The following is a 19976-nucleotide window of genomic DNA, read 5'->3' as shown; positions in this document are numbered from 1 at the left end:
GAGCGCTGCCTGCGATGACCTCATCCCTGGTGTGGGATGACGTCAAATTCAAGATGGATGGAATCACAGCGGCAGCGGCGGCTGCGGCGCGCGCGAGCCGAGTGTGAGCGGAAAGGGGCCTGGCGTCTGCCTCGGGGTTGAACAGCGGTGAGTAACGGTCACACCCCTCGCCCCGGGAGAACCGCGGAGCCCGGTGGGGGGCTACGGCCTCCCCGCAAAGCGCGGCCTTTCCTGACGTAATTCTGAGGTGATTTCTCTCCCCTTTTTCCTCCGCCAGCGGGTTGCGGGCTTTGGACGCTTCTGCGCGTGCGCGGGGCCGCCGGGCTCACCGAGCATGCCCGGGCTCCCACGTAGCCGATTGTGCCTTCACACCGCGCATGCTCCATGCCCGCACTTGGCCTCGCCCTCGCCTTGGCGCATGCGCGGCCCCTCGCCGGCCGCCCCGCTCACCCCGGCTGGGCTGCCGGCCGTCGCGGCCCCGCAGTGCCGGGGCGCGCACCCCTCACGCGGAGCCGTTGGGACGCCCAGCGGGCTGGGCGCGCGGCCCCGTTCTGGGTAGCTCGGGTAGACCGGGCGGCGGGCGCGGGGTCGGTGGTGGCACCCGGCACCTGCCGCGCCGGGAGCGTGACAGCTCCGGGGCTAGGCGGATCCTCCTGCCCTGCGCCCCCAGCGGACGCCGGGGCCTCGCCGCGCGTCGGCACGTCCAGAGCCCGAGGACCTGGCCCGGGGCTTTCCGCGGCTCCCGGGACTTCGTCTGGCCTTGCTCGGCACCAGGCAGCGTCCTCCGGAGACGCTCCGTGCTGGTCTGCAGAGCCCGCCTCGTGGGCAGCGGCTGCGCACTGCCAGCCCCCAGGCCCAGTGGCCGCGGAGCCGCCAGGAGCGGGTGGACAGGTCCTCGGCAGGCTTGCCGCCGGCGGAGGCCTCGTGCTGGAGCGCCCCACCGCCAGCCCTGCACCTCTGCATCCGCGGGCCTCTGTTCCAGCACCGTCCAGTGATGGTTGACCAGCGTGACCCCGAGTCACGAGTAGAGTTTGTGTCACGTTCCTAGCACCGTGTGGCTTAATCCATTTTAGGAAGATTTCTCATTGAAAATTATTTTTAAAAACGATTCCCCCTCGAAGGAGTAAATCTAAATCCCGCTTCCACCTTTGATAACTAGTAGTCATTAAGTTTGACTTTGTCCCTAAATATTGTTGTTAAAGAAAAAGTTGAAATTTGAGGCATTGGTTTACTTAAAAGTAAGTTTATTTAATTCATTCTTCCTTTTGACACCACTTATTGGAAGTATAGTGTATTTCATTCTGTGGGAATAAAAGTTGAAGAAAATACAAGCCCTCCCCAGAAAAATTTACAGTATTAGATGGCAGGGAATATTACACAGATACACTGGTAAGGGAAAACTAAAAATAACAAAAGAGGGACTAGGTTGTTAAACCCTGGACTGAAAGGAGATAACAGAAGGATTGAAGGGTTAGGTTCACAGGTGTTAGTGACTGGGCAAGGATAAAGGAAGGAGAAGAGGCCTCTGGCAGAGGAGACCTCCTGGCTAGCAACAACCAAGCTCAGCAGGGAATGTGTGGGAAAGAGCAGGAGTGAGGGTGTGGATCTCAGGTGCTGTACTGGACACCTGGGTTATGCTGTGATGAGTATGTTGGGTTTGCACAGAGAGGCTGGAGTTGCAAGAAGTCTGAGCAGACTTACAGAGGTGGCATTCATTGTCCAGTAGTTACTACATCTACAAGATCCCAGAAAGCACAGAATAGGTCTGATGCTGGGCTCTGCAACACACATTGGAGATGTGGAGGTGAGCCACTCTGCGAACTGAGCCTTGAGTTGAGTGAATTCTCTCTGTATAGTGCACAGATGAAAACAAGAGCTCTTCCTTTCAGGAGTCTCCGGAGGAAAGAGATAGCTAAGCAGATCCACTGACATAGTTGGGGGTTATTGCGGAGGGATCTAGAATTGTGGTAATTGAAATGACCCATCTGCTGGTTATGGACAAATTGTGAAAGCTTTATAGAGACAGTGACATTTCAGCTGAATCTTTTCTGTAGACAGTAACCAGGTAAAAGCAATGTAGGAAAGCTCTTTCAGGTGCCAGAAACTGGGCATGCAGGTTTGTACAGTAGATGAGGAGTGTTAATAAGGATGCAGAGGTGAATTGAGAGTGTGAGGAATTTGCATGCAAGTCTGTAGTTTGGATCTTTCTCCAGAAAGTAACAGAAAATAGTATTCTAAAACAGGGCAGTGATTTGACCAGTTTTATTTAAGGAAAACAAAAATATAATTACCACTCCTGCATTTTATTGGAGTAGAGTTCACAAAAATCAATATATGTTTATTGCGGAGCAAGATACCATGTTGGGCATCCACAGCTCTCGCATGGCTTATAGTCCTGTTGGAGAGAGACACATGATAGCAAGGCAAGGCCATGAGTAAGCACTACACAAATGGTGCCCACCATGTAGATGATGGAGGCATTGAATGAAGACGCTTGCTTATTGTAAGCCGAAGTTGTCGAGGAGACGAGTATTAGTTTGCTTGAGCTGCTGTAATAACTTACCACAGACCAGGCAGCTTAAACAACAGAAATTCATTTTCTCACAATTACATAGGTTCGAGGCCTGAGATCAAAGTGTTGGCAGGGCTGGTTTCTTCTGAGGCCTCTCCATGGCTTGCAGACAGTCTCTAATGCCTATGCGCTCACAGGGTCTTCCTCCTTGTGTGTCTGATCTCTTTTTTAAAGGATAACATTTTTTTTTTTTTTAATTAGGGCACAGTTTAACTTAATTACTTCTGTAAAGACCTCATCTTCATTCTGAGGTGCTGGGCATTAGGGTTTTAACATGTGAGGGCAGGGCTACAACTCAGTTCTAACAGAAGGCTTCCTAGAGGACTTGGAACTTGAGCTGAGCTGGGGAGGAGTTAGACACCATCTGGGAAGCTTCAGATGGGGTAATAAAAGCAATAAGACGTATAGGTTGTATCTTGGGAGTATTGGAAGCAGAAAGTTATGAGGAGAGAGTTAAGGGGAAGACTTTTTTAATATGTTTTTAGATGTTGATAGACCTTTATTTTATTCATTTATTTTTATGTGATGCTGAGCATCAAACCCAGTGCCTCACACATGCTAGGCAGGTGCTCTACCATTGAGCCACAACCCCAACCCCTAAGGGAAAGAATTTTAAAAGTAGTTTGAAAGCAGACTTTTATAGCACCTTAGGATCCATGTTTTTAAAAAAATCTTTATTTTAGCCTGATGAGGAAACAGGACAGAGGTTGACTGTGTTCATACTGGTCCTAGGTCTCCACTAAATTGGTGTGTGGCACTTTCTGAGGGTCTGCTACACCTCTAGGCACTGCACTCACATCACACTGAGGTTTTCTATCAGGGCACTTAGCACATCAGAAGTCTTATTTGTTTGTTCCCTTGTTTATCATCTAATTTACCTCACTGGGTCCTGGGGGCTTTGTTTATTTTGAGTATCCCTATATTTTAGACACATTCAACTGTGCCTTACACATAAGAGGAGTTTAGTAACAAGCTGAGTTAATAATAGCGATACTTAATATTTATGTTGTGTGACAGATCAATGCTTGTTTTAGGAAGCTTGGTCTAGCAGCAACATTATAAAGCATGGGTTTGGAAGGCATGACCAGAAGAGTGAATACCACGTGGAAACATATTAGTTAGGGTTCTTTAATAACCAGAATAGAAACTAAGTGGCTGACTTGAATTGAAAAAGGAATTTATTTTAAAGATAACAAGGTTGCTCTTGGAGTTGAAGGAAAATCTAAAAAAACTTAGAACAAACCAATTCCAGGGGTTCTGTATCGGGCACTAGTGGGTTGCATTTTCAGGCCCCCTCTGAGAAAATCAGCTTCATTCATCTGTTGCCTTTGTCATCCTTTTCAGAGCCCATATTCTAGGGAGAAAGTGTCTAATTGGCCTGGCTTTCGGGTGTGTGCCTGCAACCATCAGACTGCTCATGGGACAAGTGTTCAAAGCAGAAATTAAGTGGCTGTTCAAAGGAGGAGGAGGTATGGCTGCTGGGTGGCCAGAACAGACCAGCTACCTGTGACCAGAGACCACCCTGCTGTGGTGCAGTTAAGACTTGAACTGCGCTGGGAAATCATTCTGCTGGTGGTGGCAGAGCATTAATGTGTATTCTTGAATCAAATCCAAACCCAAGAGCAAGAGATAGACATTCTGAAAATGTGATGGAGTGGAATACAAGGTGGTAAACTGATCCTCTTGAAGGATCAGGTAAACTAGTTTAGCCATGAATCTAAGGAGCTTTAGGTATTTTCTGGATGTCTGTGTTGTCAACAAGTGAGTGAGTGATAATGAGAATGAACTTCAGTGCCACCTTATTGTTACCATAGAACAGTAAAATCAAATGGAGAGAGTTAGGCTAAATCCAGAGGTGAGGGTTTGCACATGAACTGTGTGTTTTATTCCAAAGTCAAATGTAGGTGCATTGTGTGTTTGGCTGGGTGTTTGCCTTGTGTTCCATGCATTTCCTCTTTATCTGGTATCCTGATTAGGATTATTTAAGCAATCTCCAACATTCCAAAGTATCATGGTTCCCAGAATTCAATTTAAGGTTAATGTTTGGAATCTTAAGAGACATTTTTCTTAAGAACCATTAGTAAGAGTTCTGGGGAGTCAAGCCAATTTTTAATGCTCCTTAGCTTTGCTACAAGCCTGAGTTTTAGTCTCTAAAACTTGAAAGAAGGTGAGGTTATTTTGGCTCTTTTTATCTCCCTTTCTCACCCCTCATTTACTTCCTAGTGCCCTTGTATTGAGTGCCTGGCTGTGCTTCACTTTCTTCTTCTGTCCCCATAATGGTCTGTATTACAGATTGCCCACCTTACATCTGTCCCCTCAAAAATCTTCATTCTTTGCAGCTGATCTGACATTAGTATAAGGAAGAAAATTACTGCATTTAATTAATTTACATTAAGATATGGGTGCCCAGACCCCCTTAGCATTTAGTGTACTAGAGGACTTGGGGATCTAGCTCTGAAAGGCTTTGTGGCCATTCTAGGGGACTGGAACTTGAGCCCAGGCAAGCTTTGAGATCCCTGTGTTTCTCTCGTTTATGGTAGAAATGTGGAGACTAGAACCTTTGGTGTCACTGTAACTGGCAAGGGAGTGAGTCCCATTCCTTCCCTGATGTTCCCACTAATCACTCATCAGCTCTCCTGCCCCCAGCCAGAGTCAGAGCTTCCTGGAATCCCATTGCTGTCACACTCATAGAGTTCTTTATCACACTGTTGTCTGTTTGACCACAGGAATGCGAGCGCCTGGAGAGCCAGAGGCTGGCCAGTTTGCTCACCTCCCATCACCAGCACTTCTGTGACTTGCCCTGTGGATCAGGCCCTCAGAACACTCAGGAGACAGAGGGGAGTAAGAGGCGTGCCTGCAGATGGGACATGTTTGCTGACTAGGGCTCCATACGTATTGCTTTGTTTGTACCTCGCAGAAGTTTCATGTGGTGAAGATAGTATCTGCCCCATTTAACAGGAAACTAGACCTTTGAGAAGTCCAGTGGTCTTTACAAGATAACATACCTAAAGGTGGTGAGTAACTATGTGAAAGTTTTTTCCACAGAACTGTCATGTCTCCCATGACCTGTTAGCCATAAAGATGCTCTCATCTTGAAATTTCTAGAAATGGTAGAAACGGTTCAGGCAGAGTGTGGGAAAGTATTTGTGGGTGAGGATTCCAAGTGGTCAGTGAGTCTGGCTTTCTGGAAGGGTTCCTGCAGCTTTTTCTGCTGCTCATAAGCAGTCCTTTTCTTCTACTTGTCACCCACTTTTCTTTCAAGAGTTTTCAGGCTTTTCCAGCATGACTGAAGTGATGGAGCCTGTTTGTTGAGCTGGTAGAGACAAGCAGTGGAGAGGGAGCCTGCTCTGGACACCAGAGGCATCATTTTTATGAGATACATGGTCTTCTGTAGGAGATCCTGTTCTTTTTTTTGAGGGTACTGGGGATTGAACTCAGCCACTGAGCTGCATCCCCAGCCCTATGTTGTATTTTATTTAGAGACAGAGTCTCACTGAGTTACTTAGTGCCTCACTTTTTGCTGAGGCTGGCTTTGAACTCACAACCCTCCTGTCTCAACCTCCCAAGCTGCTGGGATTACAGGCGTGCGCCACCGTGCCCTGCTGAGATCCTGCTCATTCGTAATTAAAACGTTCGTGAGAACTGGAGTCTGATGCACCAGCAAATTTACTCTTTATGGATCAGAAAAATGCATTGAGGAAAAAGCATCCCCAGCAACAAAGCTGACCTCTTCTGAGTTTTGAGAATTCAGTCTGCATTTCCACCAGCCACAAAGAAGTTTTCTAGATCATCTCATGACACTCAGCAATTATGGTTTTCCCTTTTTGCCTGCATTCTCTCAAGCATTTATATTTTCATGTAAGTTGTTAAACTCACTAAATAGACAACACCTACTGTGGTTAAAGCACAAAAATCCAGAATGTTAATTGTCTGATTGCTGCTATAAGGAAAGGGGTCTAGTTGTTCTCAAGGCTTAATAATTGAATTAAGATATAAAAGCAGGGGCCTTAAATGAACGTGAGGAGTCTGCACTGCCTACCCCTGTCTTTCCAGACCTCTAGAGTCTTGTAGGTTCTAGGGAGTAGAAACTGTCACTCTCCTACTTGAAATCCTCTAGTGGCCTTGTCTCAAACCCAAGACCTCCCCATGCTTCCATCTTCCTCTCCAGCCTTGTAATCTGCCCTACATGTGCCCTTCACTCCAGCCAGAAGAAACCACTTGCAGTTCCTGGTACGCCTCAGGCTCTGTCTTGTCCCTTGATGTTGCACATGCTGCTCTTCTTTCTTGAAATGCCCTTCACCTTTCCTCCCTTCTCCTCCCCATGTTCCCTGATTCCTCCCCTGACTGTCCTCATGGCATGGCCTATACTGGGTCCCTCCCTCTGCCACCTGCATACTGGACTATATCGACTGGTTGCCTTGTCCTATTCCTACACAAGAAAGTTCCAGAAGGCAAGTGTATGTTAGGTTGGCATCCTACATGTCTAGTAGGATTCTGGCACATTTAGGTGGATGCCTCACCATGAGAAACATACTGAATAATGATTAAGAGCCCAGAGTCTGGAACCCGACTCCCAGCTTTACTACTAGTAACCACAGGCGAGTTATTGACCTCCTGAGCTTCAGTTTCCTGACTTGCAAACAGGGTAGTCACAGTATCTAACTCAGAAGATGATGTGAGAATATAAAGGAAACTATAGAGGCAGTATGGTAGAGTGTTCATATCTTAGCCCAGGAGCCTGCTTTGCTGCTGCTTATTTGTATGGCATCGAGTAAGTTACTTAACTCTCTCTGCCTCAGTTTCCTTATCTGTAAAATGGGAATAAGAGTAGTATCTAGGGTTATGGGAACAGTGAATTACCATATGAAAGATGTTTGCTTTTGTGTATGTAGCAGAGTAAGCACAGAAGTAGTAGCTATTTTTAGGTATGTAGTGAGGGTTTGAGTGAGTAGAGTGGAAAATAAATATTGCGAAGTTACTCTGTGTATCAGGAACTTGGACATTTTTAGCCACTTCTTAGGCAGTCTCAGATGAGTAAATGGAAGTTACAGTTAAGAGAATGGTTTCAAACCCCAACTAATTTTCAGGGATAGAGGGTATTTCTCTTACAACTTAACTCTTAATGATTTTATTATTATTCTCTAATTCCTGGATATTTTTGTTCAAAGACGATAGAAGTCTGTGGTCTAATAGATTGGAAGCAGTTACTTAGAGCAAAAACAAGGACCATGAAGAAGGGATAAAGAAAGAAATCTTTCTAAACAGTGAACAGTGAGAAGAATATTGCTGTCTGGCAGTAGAGTCCATGGGATATATGGAATAGAATTGTTTCACCTCCAAGGACACAGACATACCTCCTTAACCTGTACCTGTAGTTGCAAGTTCTCTTTGTGTCTTAGTTTGGATTCACCCCAAAGCAGACCTTGATACAGAGGTTTAGATGTAGAAGTTTATGTGGGAGATGATTCCAGAAAGCACAAGAAAGGGAATAGAGCCAGCCCCAGTGGTATATACCTATAATCCCAGCTGCTCAGGAGACTGAGGCAGGAGGATCATGAGTTCAAAGCCAGCCTCAGCAACTTAAGAAGGCCCTAAGCAACTTAGCAAGACCCTATCTTCAAATAAGAAATAAAAAAGGGTTGGGGATGTGATTCAGTGGCTCAGTGGTTAGGTACCCCTGGGTTCAATCCCTGGTACCAAAAAAAGGCAGGGGGAGTAAAGGATCCCCAAAAGGGATGTATTAGTGGACACATTGTCACTCATATAGAGTGTATCAGACCTGGATTCCTTTTTTAAAAAAAATCTGAACTCCTGATTTCTCTGTCAAACCCCATGTTAACTAAGGATATCTTTCTAACTTGTGGCAGAATTCTGAGACATATCCTAACTCCTTCCCTTCTGGCATTCCTGCAGTCACTCCATTAGCAACCCCAATGGGCCTTAACATCCACTGCCACTACCTGGTATAGGCCACCTGGATCATGGCAGCAGACTCCTCATCAGCTCTAGTTTCCACTTATGTCCTGTGCTCTTTGGTTTATTCTCCACGCCATAGCTATTGCATTTGGTTTGGTTTGGTTTGGTAGAGGAAAGTTTATTTGAGGTTCATGGTTTCAGAGGTTTTAGTCCATAAAAGGCCAGCTCCATTCCTCAGGTTTTGAGGTGAGGAAGAACATCACGGAGGAATAGTGTGGTGGAGGGCAGCAGCTCACATGGTGATCAGGAAACAGACTCTACTTACTGTATACAACATATATACTCCAAAGCCACGCCCCCAATGCCCACCTGCTCCAGCCACACCCTACCCGCCTTCAGTTACCACTCAGTTAATCCCGATCCGGATTAATTCACTGATTGGGTTAAAACTCTCACAATCTAATAATTTCTCCTCTGAACCTTCTTGCATTGTCTCACACATGAGCTTTTGGGGGACACAACATATCCAAACTATAACATTTTGCCCTTGACCTACAAAAGCTCACAATAGATCTCACAATGCAAAATATATGTTGTCCATTTCCAAGAGTCCTCATAGTCTCTGAGACTTAGAGCAAGCTTGCATTGTGAGCTCCTGTAAAAATCAAAAGCAATTTACAAGTATCCAATATATAAAGGTACAGAGTGAATATTCCCATTCACAAAATTAGGGGCCTAGAAAGAAGGGATAGGACCAAAGCAGGACTGCAGTCCAGCTGGGCAAACAAGTCGTGAAGCTCTGTGTCCAGCATCTGAGGCATATGGCATTGTGATGTTCTCTCCAAAGGGCTTGTGTAGCTCCACTCCTGTGACCATGTTGGTTGCAGCCCAGGTGACCTTTCTGGTGGCTTGTCTCTTCAGTTCCTACAGATTTCCTATGACAAAGTCCCACGTTACTGGCATTTCTTAATCTTGGGGTTGTCCACTGCAGTTCAGCTTCCTCCTGAGATCTCCACACATCACCCTCTCAGAGGCTGCCCATAGGGACTCATATCTGCTGCACTTTTCCAGGCCTCCCAGACCTAACTTTGAAATCTTGGTGGAAGCCTCCATGACCCCCTAATTCCAGCATCCTGCATTTTCTGCAGAACCAGCACCACGCGGTTGATGCCAAGGTCTACTACGATCTTGAACAGTAGCCAAGCCTCCTGGAACCCTGGCTGCAGCAGTCTCTGAGGGTCTGACTAACTGAGCATATTGAAAAAAACTTCCTAGGCCCCATTGTACAAGAAGAGTACTCCACTGGTCTCAAGAGAATTTTTGCTTTTATTTCCTTGAATCAGATGGATATGATCTTAACCAATTCCTGAGATGCTCTCAAGCCATCTTTCTTATTGTCTCTGGACAAAGCCTTTAGCCTTTTAATGGCAGTAATGTCTTTAACAACTGCAACTTCATTAACTCCAGTTTTACTCTGGCCTTTCAAATCCATATTTTTTCAATATTTATGCTCTGCTTTCTGCTTCTGGTTATCACAATAAATTTAGCTAAAAGTCACTAGCAATATCAATGCTACCACCTGAATGTTATGTAGCCTAGATTTCTTCTGCCAGATTGATAAATCCATTGCTTTAAAAATCAGCCTCACAGAAATTCTCGGGACACAGACAAAATGCAGACAACTTCTCAGCCAGAACATAACATGAATGGCCCTCTAACCCATTTACTCATAATGTCCTCCTTTTCATCTAAACCCTTAAGCCCTGTCTTCACTGTCCACAGTCCTATTGGCATTCTGGTCTTCTAAGCCCCCACCAGAATCAGCCGTTAAGCTCTGCTTACAACAACCTAAAGCATTTCCAACTTGCACTGCTAAACATCTCAAAATTCTTACCACCAATTCCAAAAAGCTCCCCAAAAATTCTTAACCATAAGATCAGGTCAGTCATAGCAGCAACCCCACTCCTGGTACCAATTTTTGTTTTAGTTAGCTTTTTTGCCACTGCAACTAAAAGACCTGCACAGTGGTAGAGGAGGAAAAGTTTGAGGTCTCAGTCCATAGAAGGCTGGCTCCATTCCTCAGAGCTTGAGGTGAGGCAGAACGTAATGGCTAAAGAGTGTGGCAGAGGGAAGTGACTCATGTGATGATCAGAAAGCAGCTGTTATGTTTCTAGTTAAAACAATTCAGGCTTTGTGATTTCTCTGCTCAGAGTCTTCCAGTGGCTGTGTATTTCCCATTGTGAAGTTCCCCCAGTGGCCCACTCAACCCTGTGCAGTCTGTCTTCTCATTGCTTCTGGGATGTCCTCATCCGTGGCTCTGTGGCTCTTTTGCTCCAGCCCTCCCTCTGCTGTGATGGCTTCTTTAGGCATATTCAGGCTTGGCCCTCATTCCTCAAGTCTTCTCAGACGCCATTTTGTAATGAGTGAGTGGCATAAGAAGTTCCTGGTACCATTTGTAATGTGTTGTAGGTGCTGAATAAATAATAGTAATTATTTGACTCTCAAAATAGCATTGTATGGAAGTAGCTATTATTGTCCCTATTTTATTGTGGGAAAAACAGAGAGAGGTTAGCTGGCCCAGAACACTGACTGTCAAGCTTTCTTGATTGTCTTCCAAGGCAAGGAATGTATTTTTCTTTACATTTCAGCCAGTACCTGGGTTACATGTATGAAAGAATATGTCTGTCGATAACTAAAACAAGTTTCCCAAGCCCTTAACTACATTTGATACATTCTGACGTTTTCTACTCTTAGTTCTTTTCTTTCTTGCATGCTTTTTTAAAAATGCTAACAAACCAGAGTTTAGTTTGAGAACCCCTTTGACAAATTACATGTTCAGCCTTTGCTTCTGCATCTGTTGCTCTTCCCTGTGGCAACGTCTTCAGAGATTCTTCCTACCACAAACTGCTAGTACACAGCTGAGTTAGTACCTGTGACATTACAAGCTTCTTTTTCTGCTGACCTCTGTAAAAGATGAAGTTTCTTTACATAGATAGTTGTATGGTTCTTAAAGTGAGGGAGAAAATCAAAATAACTGAAAAGGAAAAACAAAGAAGAACATCTGTCAAACACTCACAAGTAGGAGAATTAGGTTTAACAATTAATATGAAATGACGGCAGGATGGAGTGAAGGGAAATCTGATGTTCTGACCCAGGCACTGGTTTGTGGCCCCGCTGAAGTCATCCACCCTGGAAGCACAGCCAGACCTCTGAGTCAGCACTTTGCCAAGGAGTGAGAGTGGGGCTGAGAGGGTGTGTATGGTGCCAGGTCACTCCAGACTGGCAGCCTCACAGACTGCTCTCTGCTGGCTCTGCAGAACCCAGACCCGGGGTGATGAGCCAAGGCTGGACCCTGGAACCAGGAGAAAACCTGCAGATGTGCTGGGGCAAGGTGTGGTTACTCTGCAGTGTTGATGAGACTGTCACATTCTTAATCACTTCGGATCCATTCTAATAGTAAAAGTAGATGTCATGGTTGTGTGCGTGTGTGTGTGTGTGTGTGTGTGTGTGTATTTTTTAAATTTTTGGTGGTGCTGGGGATCAAACCCAAGGCCTTGTGCATGCTAGACAAGCACTGTAGCACTAAGCTGCATCTCAGTCTCATAACAATAAAGAGAAGATGATATTATAAAACCAAACTAAAGAGATGAAGTGTTAAGAGTAGTAACCAAAATCCACACACAGAGTCACATGGAGAGCCAAGCATTGCCTCTGTAAGAATGCCTGTCTTCACTGAGAGAATGGGAGAGTTAATCTGGACCCTTTTCTTTGATACTGAATTAAATACCTATTTATCCTGCAGTTCTCGAAAGTGAAGCACATGAGTGAGTGCTTACTGTGTTAGAGGCTAGCCCTGTCATCTTCGCCACGTCCTTCAGGAGGATGCACCATTGCTCCTACTTCACACAAGTCACCTAGCAGATGTGCCTGAGGACACTGACTCACAGGCTCACGCTTACCACCAGGTTCGGCCCACTTTGATATTTGAGGGGAAATTCAGTGAGACTTCATCCAAACCCCTTAATTAAGTTTAGAGCCAGGCCAGTTTTCTTGATGGTATTGTTGAAAATGCCATTTGGCTGGAATAATGTTGGAGATTGCAAGATAATTTGTGTTTAAAAAAGGTCTAATCTCTAGTGCTTCTAACCTTTGCTAAACACTTTGGTTCAATGATAATTAGCCAAAATTTTTGTCTTTCCAAATTCTTACCCATTTTTAAAGGCCTGACAAGACCTCTATTTTGCAACCCATTGGTACTATTCACATTATATTTAAGTATATACAATAATAAACTGATTAAGAGTTATAGACTTCAGAGGTTTTAGTCATTCTCCAAATTAATGAGAAATAAAACTAAGCATCAACTGGATAAGGACCCTGAATAATAAACTATTATTTTTTAAGTATCACTTCCATATATACCTGCCAAGTTTCAGCACCCTTTGTCTGAAGTACAGTCTTTAGTTCCTAAAATTCTCCAGTTGTAAGGACTGATGATCTTCCTAAACCAGGAAGCATGTTGTTTTTTCACTTTTACTGTTGTTTAAAAAAGGTCATTCAGAAAGTGTCTGTTGAACGCTGGCGCCTGTGGAAGACAGCTGGCTCCACCTGCCCTGGTGAGGTTTTCACCACAGTTTTGGAGATAATTCCACCTTCTGTCTTTCAGAGAGGCCCGAGCGATGGAGGGGTTGCTGCACTACATCAACCCAGCGCATGCCATCTCTCTGCTCAGCGCTCTCAACGAAGAGCGCCTCAAGGGGCAGCTGTGTGATGTGCTCCTGATTGTCGGAGACCAGAAGTTCCGAGCTCATAAGAATGTCTTGGCTGCCAGCAGTGAGTACTTTCAGAGTTTATTCACAAATAAGGAAAATGAGTCGCAGACTGTCTTTCAGCTCGACTTCTGTGAACCGGACGCCTTTGACAACGTGCTGAACTACATCTACTCCTCGTCCCTGTTTGTGGAGAAGGGCAGCCTTGCCGCTGTGCAGGAGCTGGGCTACAGCCTGGGGATCTCCTTCCTGACCAACATTGTCTCCAAAGCCCCACAGGCTCCCTTCCCAGCCTGTCCCAGTAGAAAAAGAGTGTCCATAGAGGATGAAGAGACCAGTTCTCAAAAGAGAAGTGTCATCGTGTGTCAGAGTAGAAGTGAAGCACAAGGAAAGGCTGTCAGTCAGAATCCGTCTGATCTGAGCCATGCTGCCCGGCCCTCACCGAGTAGCGCACCCAAGACCAGTACCAATAAACCAGCTCCAAAGCCAACAGAACCACTTCACAGCCTGTCATTAACTGAAAAGAGCTGGTCAAAAGAGAGTTCCGTGGGGTTTGCCAAGTCTCTTGAGCATTCTGGGTCTTTGGATGACCCTAGTAGAAGCAACTCGGTGAAGAGGAATGCAGTGCTTCCCTCAAAGCCTCTGCAGGACAGAGACACTGTGGACGATAAGCCAGGGGTGAGTGGTCAGCTTCCCAAGGGAAGAGCTATAGAGCTGGCCTTGACAAGACCACGGCCACCTGTTTTGTCTCTCCGCAGCTCATCAGAGACTCCCTATCTCTTAAAAGAAACTAACAAAGGAAGTGGTCAAGGTGAAGACAGGAATTTGTTGTACTATTCCAAGTTAGGCTTAGTGGTCCCGTCCAGTGGATCTGGTTCTGGAAACCAAAGCATTGACAGAAGTGGCCCACTTGTTAAGAGCCTCCTCAGACGGTCGTTGTCAATGGATAGCCAGGTTCCTGTCTACTCACCCTCCATAGATTTGAAATCTTCCCAGGGATCATCTGCAGTATCCAGTGATGCACCAGGGAATATGTTTTGTGCTTTATCTCAAAAGTCATCTTTAAAAGATTGTAGTGAAAAAACAACCCTAGATGACAGGCCTCAAGTGCTACAACCACATCGCCTCAGGTCCTTCAGTGCTTCTCAGTCCACAGACAGGGAAGGGGCCTCCCCCGTGACTGAGGTGCGCATTAAGACTGAGCCCAGCAGCCCACTCTCAGACCCTTCGGACATCATCCGCGTCACCGTGGGAGATGCAGCAGCCGCCACGCGAGATCTGCCTCTGAAAACAGAAGATGACCACAAGGACATGAGCAGGCTACCAGCAAAGAGGAGGTTCCAGGCAGACAGAAGGTCACCCTTCAAGAAGGCGAAGGCAGACGAGCAGGGCCCTCTCGCATCAGAAGGTAACTGTGAGGACAGCACAAGCCCTCCCCTGGATGGAGAGTTCCCAGATTCTGACTTGAACAAAGATGGACTTGGTGAGTTGGAGGGGACAAGACCAAACAAAAAATTTAAATGCAAACATTGCCTTAAAATCTTTAGATCAACAGCAGGTCTCCACCGCCACGTTAACATGTACCATAACCCAGAGAAGCCCTACGCTTGTGACATCTGTCACAAGAGGTTTCACACCAACTTCAAAGTGTGGACACACTGTCAGACCCAACACGGCATAGTGAAGAACCCGTCACCAGCCTCTAGTTCCCACGCAGTTTTGGATGAGAAATTCCAAAGAAAGCTGATTGACATAGTGAGAGAGAGGGAGATTAAGAAGGCCCTGATCATTAAGCTGAGGCGCAGCAAGCCTGGCTTTCAGGGACAGAGTAGCTCCCCAGCACAGCAAGTCATCAAGAGGAACTTGCGCTCTCGAGCCAAAGGAGCTTACATTTGTACTTACTGTGGAAAGGCGTACCGCTTTCTCTCTCAGTTTAAGCAGCACATAAAAATGCACCCCGGAGAAAGACCCCTCGGAGTAAATAAAGTTGCTAAGCCAAAAGAGCATGCTCCTCTGGCAAGCGCAGTAGAGAGCAAAGAGGTTTACCCGTGCCGCCTCTGTAATGCTAAGCTCTCTTCTCTTCTAGAGCAAGGCAACCACGAGCGCCTGTGCCGGAACGCCACCGTTTGCCCTTACTGCAGCCTCAGGTTCTTCTCGCCCGCGCTGAAGCAGGAGCATGAGGACAGGTGTGAGTATAAGAAGCTGACCTGCCTCGAGTGCATGCGCACCTTCAAGTCCTCCTTCAGCATCTGGCGGCACCAGGTGGAAGTGCACAACCAGAACAGCATGGCCCCCACTGAGAACGTCTCCCCACCCGCGCTGGACCACAATGGCGAAGTAACGGCTGCTTCTAGGCCCCAGCCCCAGCCAGAGCCTCATAAGGTAAATCACATCACCACACCAAAAGACGACAGTGCGTTCAGTGACTCTCCAGAGCAAGTGAACTTTGACTCAGAGGACTCCTCCTGCCTCCCTGAAGACCTTAGTCTTTCTAAACAACTGAAAATCCAGGTCAAAGAGGAGCCAGTGGAGGAGGCGGAGGAGGAGGCGCCCGAGGCCAGTGCAGCCCCTAAGGAAGCAGGCCCCAGCAAGGAGGCTGGCCTGTGGCCCTGCGAGAAGTGCGGGAAGATGTTCCCAGCCCACAAGCAGCTGGAGCGGCACCAGGAGCTGCTGTGCTCAGTGAAGCCCTTCATCTGCCACGTGTGCCACAAAGCCTTTCGCACCAATTTCCGGCTCTGGAGTCACTTCCAGTCCCACATGTCTCAGGCCACAGAAGAGACGGCGCATAAAGAGGCAGAAGTATGCCCTGTACCCACAAACTCTCCCTCGCCACCACCTCTGCCACCACCGCCGCCCCTGCCCAAGATCCAGCCTCTGGAACCCGACAGTCCCACTGGCCTGCCTGAAAACCCCACCCTGGCCACAGAGAAACTGTTTGCACCCCAGGAGTCGGACACTCTTTTCTACCATGCCCCACCCCTTTCAGCAATCACATTTAAAAGACAGTTCATGTGTAAGCTCTGCCACAGGACATTCAAAACAGCCTTCAGTCTCTGGAGTCACGAACAGACACACAATTGAAAGACCCACACTTACCCGATTTGAAATGGGAGACTCCTGAATTGTGAACTGTCCTAAAAATCAAAATATTTTTTAAAAAAGAATAAAGGTTGGAAATTGTTATGCTTGAATTTAAGTTTGAGATAAACTGACTTTAATTAGAAATGTCCTAACTCAACCTCAGAAATAAACTCTAAAATATTGTGGTTCCAAACCTCACAGCAATTGCGGGGTTTGATTTCAACAGCGGGGTTACTGTTGAAATTGGATTAATCTTGATGGATTGCACAGTCCTTATTCCGAGGTGTCAGTATAATCATTTAATTGAGGTTTTTGTTTTTTACTGATTTGTAATTAGTGGAATGCTGTCAGAGTATTCCTTCTTCTGATTATTTGAGACTTCTGAGTTCTAGTTAAATCTTAGCAATGTTCTTAAGGCCAAAATGTATCAGGAAGAAGTGGAATTGCTGACAGTATTAGTTTAGATCTTAGACACCTTAGCAATAAAAAATGATAAACCTCAACTTTAACAAGTTATCCTGGCACTTGAGAAAAACAAATGTTTGGTATTTTGTGGTCACGTAAGAACTTTTTCTATGAAAATTGTGAAAAATTAAATCAGCAATAGTTACACTTAGATTTTTACAGAATAACGAAAACTTGCTCTCTGTCACTTAGTATGTCGAATAATGGTCATGCTCCACGAAAGACACGGAAATGAAAACATGATATACAGGAGTCCACCATTTCCAGGAGCTTCAGCTGCAATGGGCATGTCATAAAGACCTCTGTATCACAGTCTAAATCAGACCTGCATTCAAAGGACCGTGCGTGTTTGGTTTTCTCTGATTTAGTTTGTCACAAATTGAAAGTCTGAGTGTTATTGGAACAAAACGCAAAGCTGACATGGTACTCATTGTGGATTTGACATTCGTATAACAGGTATGTGGGGACAAGTGTGTAGGCAGACCCCAGCACTCGGAAGGAGTACAGCCACTCTACTTTCTGAACCACCACTTCCTTCTGGAGACCTCAGCAGAGGAGGAAGCCCCACCTTGCACTTCGGACGCGCTTTCCAGGAACAGTGTATACAAAACACACGGTCTCCTGCCTCTCTGTCTTTTGTGAAGACTTCTGTTAGGATGTGTTGGAGTTTATGGCGGTTAGATTATCAGTAGCAGAACCATTCTGCTCTAAGTCACGACTTAATATTCAAACGTGATAAAGCACTTACAAAGGGTCCAAAACTGATTTTTGCTACTTATTTCGGTTCATAGGGTTTGGGGTTTTTTTTTTTTTTTTTTTTTCCTACTTTGTGTCAGTTGTAATTAAATGGCTTTTAGTAGGTGTTATCCAAAGTTCATTTGGGTACTTCAAAAGGGAAAACTTTAATTCCACTTTTGTGGGGAGGGTTACATATATAAAGAAATATTATTGAAACCATGAAGTCCTTTGTAGGTAGCGATACAGATTAAGACTCTTGAGTTTATATATTTTTTAAACAGATATTCTTTCAAATTAGAAAAGTCAACTTGGATGATTGAGAAGCAGTTTTCAATTTGTACTCTAATGGAAGAGAACTCCGCTCATCCATCTCATTGTCAACATTCCACACCAACACTGGGAAAGATATCCTTTTTTGAAGCAGGCATTTTTATAAAATACTAATTGACTTTGTATATTATAGAAATTATATATGAAAATTTGCCTTTTATCCTTTCACTTGAAAAAGCTATCAAAAATCCCACAATATTTTAGTAGTTATTTTCTATTTTGTTCTTAAATTTGATGAAGAAAGGAAAATAAAATTAAGTTGCAGTTACTGATTCTTGCCATCTCTATATTTTCTTGAAGATATCTATGCATTTTAAAGATGAAACTAAAGCATATGACCTTTAATGAAAAACTTCATATGGATCATCGCACGTGGAATTCGTTCCCTGTTAGTGCGGTCTTTCTTACTCTGAGCGCTAGCTGCCACATCAGAACAAAGCAGTCACCCTGACACCTACATGACTGTTGGCATATCTGTGGTAACTCCACGAATAATCTTGGCATTGCAGATTCAGTGTCCCAGGACTTGAACCTTTATGCTACATTTCTGAAGATTTTTTTAAATAATACCATTAATCAGTAAAAAATATTTTTGATCTCAATATAGACTCTGCATATCTGTTAGATTTTAAAAATTAACCAGTGTTTTGTCTTGTTCACTTTTTTTTTCTTGTCTAGGCAAGAAATATAAGATTTCAAATAAAATTTTGAACCAAAAACATTTATAATGCAGTTCTGGATTTTTCTATTACTTTTTATAATGTACCTTAAAAGCATTAGGCTGAAAGAGTTTATTTTGGTGGTCAAAAACAGAAAATGCTTCCACTCATGTAACTATTTTAAATGTTAAGAAGTAAAATAATGAAAGACACGTTAATTACTTTATTCAGTAAACAGTTTTTTAAAGAATGTTTATCTCAGCCAGTAGGCAAATATTTGGTGTAAAATAAATTGGTCTTTCATCATTGCAACTCCTTTAGATAGTAAAGATATTCTTGTAAATGTTTTTTCTGATTGTAATTAATTTTTGAAAATGTAGAAAATTCATTTATTCCTTGTAAGTATTCAGGATGCCTGCTTTTTTATGCAGTGTGGAAAGAATGTAAAACATTTTAATATATTTGTTAATCTGAGAACTTGTTATTGAATCCTTTTATGTGGGGTAGGGAGGGAGTAACATAAAAGTGTTTTTTATCACAGTAAGCAATGGAGGTAACAAATATTGTGCATTTTAATAGTAATACTTCAAGATTAATAGAATATTCATGCTTAAGACTAGTTGGTATGCATTTATAATTTTACCAAAATGTTCAACTAGCAATTCAATAATGAATGTTATTGACTTTTGTGGGGAGATATATGTTGTTTGGAAATGGATCATATATAGCCCTCTTTGTAAAAATTTGTCCAGCACTTAATGGTTGTCACCTAAATCCACACAAAGACCCTATTGGTGCTAATAAGAGTAGCAGCTATGGGACAGGAATGGAATGTGCCCTTCCCTGGAGTCCTGGGTGGCTGCATCTCCTGCCTGGCTGAATGATCAGGGTGAGGAAGAGACAGAACTGACTTGAAGTTGACTTTTGTTCCCTCAGATTGGGTTCCTATGTGCATACACACCTGTGCAACTATAATCCGGAACTACAAAAAGAAAAGGATTTGCATTTTCTTATTATATAAATAATTGTCACTCCTAACAGATTTCTTTATAAATCTCATTCAGTTAAATTGGAACATTACAAGTCAGTTTGTCAGTTTCTGATATCTCATTGGTGTTTTTGTAATGATCATGAAACATTAATTTAAGTAATGGTAATACACATTCTTTAATAAGTGTTCAAACACTGGCTACTAAACTTTAAGTTTTAGAAATACATTTTCCTCTTGTGGCTCTAGCACTTTAAGAAGTTTGATGTCTGCATGATTTCAAATGGGCTCTTCATTGTGCACCAGGGAGTGCAGCGACCCAGGGCATTTCCACACAGCAGGAGGAAACTCCGCCTAGAGGAGAAGGGGTCAACATCAGGTGTTTCTCAAATTCCGAGAACCCAGGCATTTTACTGTAAATCTTTACAGTAATTGAATCAGCATTCTTCAGTTATTTG

The 19976-nt window shown here is 44.4% G+C and overlaps 1 protein-coding gene across 12 annotated transcripts; it reads left to right on the top strand.

The window, feature by feature from the left end:
• The first annotated feature begins 53 nt into the window (after window positions 1–53).
• Zbtb21 (zinc finger and BTB domain containing 21) lies at window positions 54–19235 on the top strand. Of its 12 annotated transcripts, none has more exons than XM_047563942.1 (7): window positions 64–147; window positions 3917–4041; window positions 5299–5586; window positions 6140–6430; window positions 12291–12453; window positions 13155–13321; window positions 15344–19235. In XM_047563942.1, exons 5-7 carry the CDS (start codon window positions 12410–12412, stop codon window positions 16336–16338), a joined length of 1206 nt encoding a protein of 401 aa, XP_047419898.1. In that variant the 5' UTR covers window positions 64–147; window positions 3917–4041; window positions 5299–5586; window positions 6140–6430; window positions 12291–12409; the 3' UTR covers window positions 16339–19235. The 12 variants fall into 12 exon arrangements, with proteins under 12 accessions (XP_047419895.1, XP_047419888.1, XP_047419898.1 ...); XM_047563941.1 differs by having other exon boundaries at window positions 13155–14740; XM_047563930.1 differs by having other exon boundaries at window positions 13155–19235.
• The last annotated feature ends 741 nt before the right edge of the window (window positions 19236–19976 follow it).

The sequence above is a fragment of the Sciurus carolinensis genome, chromosome 9 (genome assembly GCF_902686445.1).
Source record: "Sciurus carolinensis chromosome 9, mSciCar1.2, whole genome shotgun sequence".
Taxonomy (NCBI): domain Eukaryota; kingdom Metazoa; phylum Chordata; class Mammalia; order Rodentia; family Sciuridae; genus Sciurus; species Sciurus carolinensis.
Note: the sequence above shows the minus strand (reverse complement) of the source record. Positions and strands in the feature narration are given on the sequence as shown.